This window comes from Cyprinus carpio, chromosome B18 (assembly GCF_018340385.1).
Source record: "Cyprinus carpio isolate SPL01 chromosome B18, ASM1834038v1, whole genome shotgun sequence".
NCBI classification, from domain to species: Eukaryota; Metazoa; Chordata; class Actinopteri; order Cypriniformes; family Cyprinidae; genus Cyprinus; species Cyprinus carpio.
Genome location: NC_056614.1, coordinates 26,090,956 through 26,100,212, shown reverse-complemented (window position 1 = coordinate 26,100,212; position 9,257 = coordinate 26,090,956). Strand labels below are relative to the sequence as shown.

The window sequence follows — 9,257 nt, the reverse complement described above, 5'->3', positions numbered from 1 at the left end:
ACTTCAGTCTGCATTCCTTACAGATGATTATGCTTCTGATTCACAGAAGGCACCAGAGCTTCGGTCCGCTCCAGAGAGAGAGAGGAGGAGGGTGCGGCTCGGGTTTCTCCACCCACCGTGTGCCGTTGTTCCTGCATCAGTCTCAGGCTGGACGGCGTTGGGATGAGACGCAGACGGACGCTCCCCTCCTCTGACCGCAGACACAAACACCCATCAGCATGCAGCAGCTCATTCCCTCTCTTACTGAAGCTCTGTGCATCAGTGCGAGATGTAGCGTGGGATTATTCGATACAATGTACTCAGTGTTGGGAAGTCACTAGTTACATGTAACAGAATTACAAAATAAATGTAACTGCAATCCGTTACAGAGAAACATTGTGTAAATAAATTAGTTACTTATGAAAATGTTAATGATTACAAAGGGTTACATTTGAATATTCTCTCTCACACAGATTTGATTGATTTCTTTCCAAAATTGCATTGATTGCTTTAAAATATGAGACACTAATGTTTCAAGATACATGCTTATTCTATAACTCTTTTATTTCCTATTTGGTTTGTGTATATGCTTTATTTTTAAAAATGTTTTAACTGTTGTTTTTTTTTGTTCCCAGGCATTGTCAGATGCCAGTGTTACTATGCAAAGATTTAATTTCAAAAACACTATCACAGCTAATAAGCGATTTCTCGTTATGATTTTAAATCTGTGCTCACCTCAGAATGATCTCAAAGTGAGAAGAGCTGCTAAAGTCTGATTTCGTGGTGGCTGTGCTTTAAAATGAAATCATTATTATGATCTTAATTCAAGTTCTGGAGGATTCTGAAAGTCTGACGGTAATCAGCGTTGAGTTCTACTGTAAGATTAACCCTTAAATGTTTAAAAACGAAAATACTCATTAGATATTTAGAGAAGTAATCAAAATGTAATCAGTTACATTAATAATGTTACATTACATTTTAAATATTACATTTCCAAAGTAACCTTCTCAACACACAGAAAAAATGCAATAGTGATTTATATCAAATACTATACCATACTATAGTAAAGTGTATTATACCGTATATATTATTATATTTACAACACTGTTAATGAATGCTACAGCTTACTGTAAAATTAACTATAGGAACTGATAAACTGCAAAAAATAATGTAGCATACTTTAGTTTCTACTACAGTAAACTATAGTGTATATTATAGTATAATATATAGTCTACCCTACAGTTGTAGAAAACTATAGAATTGCCACAATAAATTTATTCAGGTAAGGTTCTAAAACACTATGGTATTTACTATAAATTACTATAGTATTTATTTCTTGTATTACCATACACAAGCTAAAAAGTAAAAGGGTAAAAGTCATAAATTGTTTCCCATGAGCCTCCTCTCTCATTGTGCATTGTGTTCTCGTTACAAGAGTCAAGGTGCTGCCAGCGTGCGCGCCCCCGCGCCTAACGTGACTGGGAACGCGGACAAGAGCCAGAGTCTGTCAACTGTAAAAAAAAAAAAAAAAAAAAAAAAAAAATAACCGGAATTGAATTACCACAACAAACCCTCCAATTTTAAAGGCGATTTCTCAATATTTAGATTTTGTTTGTTTGTTTTTGTTTTGTGTAAGTTACCCACAGATTCCAGATTTACAAATAGTTGTATCTCAGCCAAATATTATCCTAACATAACAAACCATACATCAATGGAAACTCATTTAATCAGCTTTCCGATAATGTATAAACCTCAAATGCGAAAAATGTACTCTTTTGACTGGTTTTGTGCTCCAGGGGAGTATATTAATCCCGCAGTGATTCCAGTGTAATAATAACCACCGCCGCGCTGAACTCGCGCAGGTTGTCGCGAGATCCGAGGGGAGCGAGCGTTTGGATGAGATTTGAGTGGCGCAGCAGAATGAGCGCTGATGCAGTAACGCAGCCGCTGCGCTTTGAGTTGCACCTCTGAGCCGCTTTACGCACTTTTTCTCACCCTGACAACTCTCACCAGGCACTTTACAGTATTTACCAGTCCACTCTCACCGGAGGAGACTTCATCTTCATCTTCTTCATCATCTGCTGGAGGTACAGAAACTTTCTTCCACTCAGTTTTATTTCATCCTCTGCTCACAAAGTTTCTCTGCTGTCGTTTTCTTGTTTGCTTTCCATAAACGCGCGTGACTGACGCACGCAGAGCTAGTTTCCTGGTCACTAGGTTTGTGTTTTCGTCAGTTTTGTTATTAATGTGAGCTGTTGGTCTTGCAGCGGGAGCGCGCGCAGAATGAGGCGGCTGCTCGTGCTCGCGGCGGGAATCTCAGCGCTCGCGTCGCTGTGTGTATCAGCGCAGACGCTCGACGCAGACGCAGGCGCAGACGGAGCCGCGGAGCAGCCGAGAGCGAACCGAGCGAAGCGGCGCGGCGGCGGCCAGGACGTTCTGAAGGGGTAACGCCTCTCTCCATCACCGAACAATTACTCTAAACACCCGCTAAAAGTGTCATGAACAGCCGTTAGGGATTCCGCGGGAACCCGGTTTCCCGCGCTAATGAGCGTTTAGGTTTCATGGAAGTGCTGTTTTCTTCAGTCTGAGGAGTGTTTGTTTTGCAACATCTTCCAGTTTTTCGGTTCATTAGGTGATCCTAATAAAACACAATAATCAAACATTAAAACATTCAATTATAGAAAAAAAATTAAGTCACCGAACCTGTGGTAATTGTGACTTTGTATCTCACAGTTATGAGAAAAAAGTCATAATTGTGAGATATAAACTCATTTTTCTGACTGTTTTCAACAATTTTTCAATCTCAATCCTTTTTTTTTGGTTTGTGACTAAACTAGAATAAAAAATAAAAAAGGTAATTGTGACATTTTATCTCGCAATTCTATCTTTTTTCTCACAGTTACAAGTTTGTATCCCACAATTTGGACCTATTAAATTTAAATGTAAAACTTAAATTTCACAAAGTGCGAGAAAAAAAAGTTGCAATTAACTTTTATATATATATATATATATATATATATATATATATATATATATTTATATAGAGAAAAAAAAGTTGCAATTACCTTTTATATATATATTTGGTTATGTGGCAGAAACAAGCTTAATATTGAAATATATCTAAATATAGAATATAAGCTTAAACAATAAACACAAAATACAAGAAATAAATGGAACATAAAATTACATGTTTTATTCCTGTTGATGTTCTTTGTATTTTTCTTTTTTTTTGGTGTGTTTTCCCCTCATATTTATTTATGCTCTTTAATTTTAAAAAAAAAATAATTATGATTAAACAATTTCACTCAAAAATTTGAAGTTTGATGTTAGCTTGAGAAAGTTGGCTTAAATATTTAAAACATAAATGTACATTTTTAAAGAGTGAAATTTTAAAAGCGTGAGGTTTCAAGGTTTTACAGCCGTGCCGTCTGTAAGATAGATAAATAAAGAGATATATAATGACAAGTAACACATTGTAATAGATTTTTGGAGTACCTGTAAAAAGACTGAAATGGTATGTTCTTATACAACATACTCAAGTTTTATAAGTTTTAACTAAATTTCTGTTTACAGTGTATGTTCCCTTCTATTCCCGTGTTCTTCCGATGTAGATTTTATTCTGTGCTTGTAGAGTTTGTCCAATCTGAATTAGATTTAGCTGAACTCTTCCCGCAGGCCGAATGTGTGTGGATCCCGTCATCACGCGTACTGCTGTCCCGGATGGAAGACCTTGACCGGAGGAAACCAGTGCATCGTCCGTAAGTCCTCATCCGCTTCCTGTGGTCAGAAACGCAGTGGTTTGCAGAGGAGGGCGGGGTTCTGCGAGATGATTGTTTTGCGCTCTCGTCCTGTAAATGAATAGATTGGCAGCGCTCAGGAAGGCTGTTGTGTTATTATGGCGCTCCGCCGTCTCTCAGGCGCGGTGGGGGGGTGATGTTGTTTACATGTGAAGGATGGATCTCAGCCACAGTGGCCCAGAGTCTCTCTGACCTCCTGACCTCTCGCTGACTGCACTTAACAAGAACATTCCGGTAATAATCCGAGTTTGGACGCATTCCAGTTATATGTGCATCGTGTAATGATGGCATTAATCCGATTAAGCCGATATTTCCTGAATGAGACAGCTGGCGCATGCCTCGATGAACTGCAAGACTGTCTCACGGAAAGACCTGGAGCAGGACCAGACCTGAATCTGCAGACTTTGATTTTCTGGGATGGATTAAAACACGTTAGCGTGCAGCTGAAACGCTCACTGATGCTCCTGAAGGAAAAACAGAAGGAAGAGGTGTACCTATATATCATATTTTTTCATTTAAAACCAAAGAAAAGATAAGTTTAATTTACCCTGATCTTCAGATTCAAAAGTTTTCACACCCCTCCCGTTTCCTTCCGGAGCATCGGTGAGCGTTTGAACCTTCTGTAATAGTTGTGTTTGAGTCCCTCGGTTGTGCTCAGTGTGGATCTCAGAATCATACAGTCATTGTTGGAAAGGGTTCAAATACACAAAAAAACTGGAAAACCAAAGAATTAGTGGAAGCTAAAGTATTTTTCTGAAGAACAGAAGGCAGGACAAACAAGGGACTCATGAACAGCTATCACTAAACACGAAACACACAGCTGTGGAGCATTCAGCTAACAACACAGTGTTAAGAATCAAGGGGATGTAAACTTTTGAACGGGGTCATTTTTATAAATTCAAGTATTATTTTCTCTATATGTAAACATCTTTTACGTGAAATGTCTTATTCAGGTCAGTACTAAATATACAATATCCCTCTTATTTTGGCTAACATTTCGCAAATATAAACTTCTGGTAAGAAACAACAAGGCAGGAGATGTGCAGAACGTTCAGAATATCACCTGCATGTTTAGCGATGTCTGAGAAGGTCAAGCGATCAATATCTGGTCAGTTATTGTTTTTGCTGTTCTCAGCTATTTGTCGCAGCTCCTGCGGAGACGGCTTCTGCTCCAGACCCAACATGTGCACCTGTCCAAGCGGCCAGATCGCTCCCACCTGTGGATCCAAATCAGGTAATTCAGTCCTCTTCCTCCAGGTGTGTGGAGTCAGACAGGAGATGCTTACGTTTGATCACTTCATTTCAACTCTTGATCTACTTGCTGTTTCCTGTCATGACATCATTCTCAGGAGTGTTTTGATCAGTCTAAGCCAGCTTTTATTTCTGACGTTTAATGGTTGTGTGTAGATTCTGTGCGGTATCCACTGTAAGTATCACTGCACTGATACAGAGGTTAATACCTGATCCATAGGTCTGCCTGATATATGCCTTAAAATCTAGTTTATTAATTTATTTCATTTAATCACTTGATCAATCTCTTCAGCTTTTATTTGCTTTGAAGTATTTTTATTTCTTATGTAATAATCTTATTTTGCATTTAACAAATGCATTAAAAGCACACTTTATTTTAGTTTTGATGCATGCTTTTTTAAAATGAACTCGTTATGACTGTTTTTATACTAAGCATGCATTTTCAAATGTTTTCTTTTTTTATGACTATTTTTTATACTTATGTTGCATGCATTTTTCAAATCTTCTTAATGCTATTTTTATATTTACCAAGCATGCATTTTTAAAATGTTATATTTTTCGTGACTATTTTTATACATATGTTGCATGCATTTTTTAAATGTTTTCTATTTAATGACTGTTTTGTACTTATTAAGCATGCATTTTTAGAATGTTTTCTATTTTCTGAAATCTTATGTACTTACTATGCATGCATTTTTAAAATGTTTTAAAAAAATTTATGACTATTTAAAAAAAACTATGTATAGTACTTTGAATTACCATTTTATAAAATGTGTTATATAAATAAACTTGCCTTAATGACAGTGAATAAGATCTGAACTGAACAGATTTGCATTCATTTCATAAACATATATATATATATATATATATATTTGTTTTTTTCATAAGAATATTTAAAATCAAACATTGTGCATGACTGTTTTTTGGAGCAGAATGATGCACTGATGTCCGTCAGCAGGATGCAGCTATCAGCACATGATCTCAAAATTGACAAATAACGACCCGGCCAATTGCAGCAAATGTAAATCTCGCAAGATTTTTTACCGAATATGGTTTGGCATCTTAACACGAAAGATGGTTTAGTGTCCCGATCGTGTCAGATTCTTGTGGTTGTTTTACTGCCGCGATTATGAATAACAAATATTGTGAATATTAGCTGTGTCTGGATGGGTGTGTGTGATTTGGAGTCTGTCCACAGTCAACAGGCCTCACTGGATCACTGCTGCAGCTCCACGGGGAGGAGACGCTCGTGTGTGTGTGTGTGTGTGTGTGCTGTAGTTTGGGGACACATTCATCCCCAGATGTGAGCTCAGGCCTCCTCAAGCCTCCCTTTGTGGGCGTCCACAACAGGAACAATGATTCATGCACACAATAATAATGTTTTTGTGTATTTTACTCTAGGGTTTGTGCTGGTCTGTAATTGCCTTGATATTAAAGGGGTCATGAAATGCAGTTTCAGATTTTCTTAATATGTTTCTCAAGGTTTTGTGCACCAAAAAAGGTCCAATACTAGTAAAGATTTTTACTTTCTGTAAAACACAATGTGTGCTTCCTCTTGCAGAAATGGCAGTAAACACTCACTGCTGTGTAATCAGATAACACATTACTTTTGAAATTCATATGAGTGTATCAGAGTTACTATTTAAATCAAGCAACGCAGGTTACTTTATTTTTCCATTTATTGACAGACAGCTCTCTTGTCCCTGTGTTGAGAGAAATCGGGAGTAAGTGCAGAGGCGTTTCCTTCAGGTTAAGGCTAATTAATTTATCTTTTGGTGTCTAAGGGTCTTTACAGTTGCCAAAAATGTAACTTTTGAGTTTTTTGTTATTAAAAAAAAAATGAGCAAGCTCAGCCCAGGTGACAAAAATTAACGCAAAAGTAACGTAATCCATAAAAAGTTATATAAGAAGTAACAAAGTAATAGAATTAATTACTTTTTCATGGAGTAACGCAATATTGTAATGCATTACTTTTAAAAGTAACTTCCCCCAACACCGACTGCTGTGATTGGCTAACTTCATCGCACTTTAGCCACGCCCTCCTTTACAGCATGACATGTGTTCCGATACGTTTTGAGTCAGAGTCAAAAGAAAATGAAACGATGCAACCATTTGTAACAAAAACCAACATAAATGTAACAAATATCTATATAGATATTACTCAAAAAAAAAAAATTGGTAACACTTCACAATAAGGTTCATTAGTTAATATTAGTTATCTACTTTAGTCAACATGAACTAAGAATGAACAAGCATTCTGCAGCATTTATTAATCTTCGTTAATGTTAATTTCAACATTTCTAATGCATTATTAAAGTCAAAAGTTTGCTTGTTTACATTAGTTAATGAACTGTGAATTAAACACGCACTAATAATGTTAACTAAGATTATTAAATGCTGTAATAAATGTATTGTTTATTGGTTGTTTATGTTAGTTAATATATTCACTTTAATATAAAGTTGTATATTATTTTTATCCAACAGCAGTGTTGCTCTTGTGATTGGACAACACACACGTTTTTATTCTCCCGATTTCAAATCTGGACATTTTAGAAAGGTAGAAGTTAATAATTTAGAGTTCTGAAACTTGTGGAATGTTTTTATTGTGGTGTAACCTCTCATACAGTGAATGTGTAAATATCAAGAACATTTAGATTCTCCATTACATTTTAAACAACAGAAGCTAGTGTGTGTGTGTGGGCAGTATGTACAGTAAATAATGCTTCTGGTGTTTGTGTTCTTCAGTCCAGAACTGTAACATCCGCTGCATGAACGGCGGCACGTGTGCGGAGGACCAGTGTCTGTGTCAGAAGGGATACAACGGAGCTCACTGTGGCCAGCGTAAGACTCCCAGAACCCTGCAGCACACACACAGATGCACACGCACACGCTGCGGACCTTAACCGTGTCTCTGTCTCCTGTAGCGGTGTGTGAGTCCGGCTGTCTGAACGGAGGCCGATGTGTCGCTCCAAACCGCTGTCTGTGTAACTACGGCTTCACCGGAGCTCAGTGTGAGAGAGGTGAGACGCACATCTGATGATTTATAAAACCACAGACATGCACATCAATAATAACTCCTCCCACTGTAGTCTGTAGTTCTAAAGGTCGATTCTTTCAGCATTTTGTTTTCTCTTAGAAGCCGGCTGAGGCCTGTTAGTGTGTGTGTGTGTCTGTGTGTGTGAGTGTGAGTGAGTGAGTGTGTGTGTCTGTGTGTGTGTCTGTGTGTGTGAGTGTGAGTGTGTGTGTGTGTGTCTGTGTGTCTGTGTGTGTGTCTGTGTGTGTGTGTGTGTGTGTCTGTCTGCGTGAGTGTGTGTCTGAGTGAGTGAGTGAGTGTGTATCTGTGTGTCTCTGTGAGTGTGTGTGTGTGTGATGTGTGTGTATGTATATGTGTGTGTGAGTGATTTGTTTGTTTTTTTTTTTTTTTTTTTTTTTTTTTTTGTTTCTGTGAGTGTGTGTCTGTGTGTCTGTGTGTGTGTGTGTGTGTGTGTGTGTGTGTGTGTGTCTGTCTGCGTGAGTGTGTGTCTGAGTGAGTGAGTGAGTGTGTATCTGTGTGTCTCTGTGAGTGTGTGTGTGTGTGTGTGTGTGTGTGTGTGTGTGTGTCTGTGAGTGTTTGTTTGTTTTTGTTTGTGAGTGTTTGTGTGTGTGTGTGTGTGTGTGTGTGTGTGTGTGTGTGTGTCTGTGAGTGTGTGTGTCTGCGTGAGTGTGTGTGTGTGTGTGTGTGTGTGTGTGTGAGTGAGTGAGTGAGTGAGTGAGTGTGTGTGTGTGTTTTTTTTTTTTTGTGGGTGGTGTGTGTGCGCATGTGTGTGTGTGAGAGAGAGTGTGTGTGCGCATGTGTGTGTCTCGTGTCTGCGTGAGTGTGTGTGTGTCTGCGTGAGTGTGTGTGTGTGTCTGAGTGAGTGTGTTTGTGAATGTGTGTGTCTGTGAGTGTGTGTGTGTCTGCTTGAGTGTGTGCGTGTCTCTGTGAGTGTGTTTGTGTGTCTTTGTGAGTATGTGTGTCTGTGTGTGTGTGTCTCTGAGAGTGTGTGTGTGTTAGGGCTGCACGATATTATAAAAAACTCACATTGCGATATTTTGTTTTTCTGCAATATATGTTGCGATATGAAAAAAAAAAATCACCAGATGACTTGAATAGCTGTATTTGGAAAAAAATAATCAGTGATTGTGGTGATTTTGTAGGTGAGTAAATCAGCATAAAAAAATAAAAATAACAAACTTAGATAAATATAATAG

General features: G+C 38.0%; 1 protein-coding gene across 1 annotated transcript in view; it reads left to right on the top strand.

The window, feature by feature from the left end:
* Window positions 1-1,833: 1,833 nt before the first annotated feature.
* The window catches only part of LOC109091136 (fibrillin-1-like), a 15,619-nt gene continuing 8,195 nt past the window's right edge, over window positions 1,834-9,257 (top strand). Inside the window, exons 1-6 of the mRNA XM_042743633.1 lie at window positions 1,834-2,066; window positions 2,247-2,423; window positions 3,655-3,737; window positions 4,912-5,010; window positions 7,773-7,868; window positions 7,952-8,047. Coding sequence (XP_042599567.1) covers window positions 2,263-2,423; window positions 3,655-3,737; window positions 4,912-5,010; window positions 7,773-7,868; window positions 7,952-8,047 — 535 coding nt within the window. The 5' untranslated portion in view covers window positions 1,834-2,066; window positions 2,247-2,262. The remainder of the gene's footprint in view (window positions 2,067-2,246; window positions 2,424-3,654; window positions 3,738-4,911; window positions 5,011-7,772; window positions 7,869-7,951; window positions 8,048-9,257) is intronic.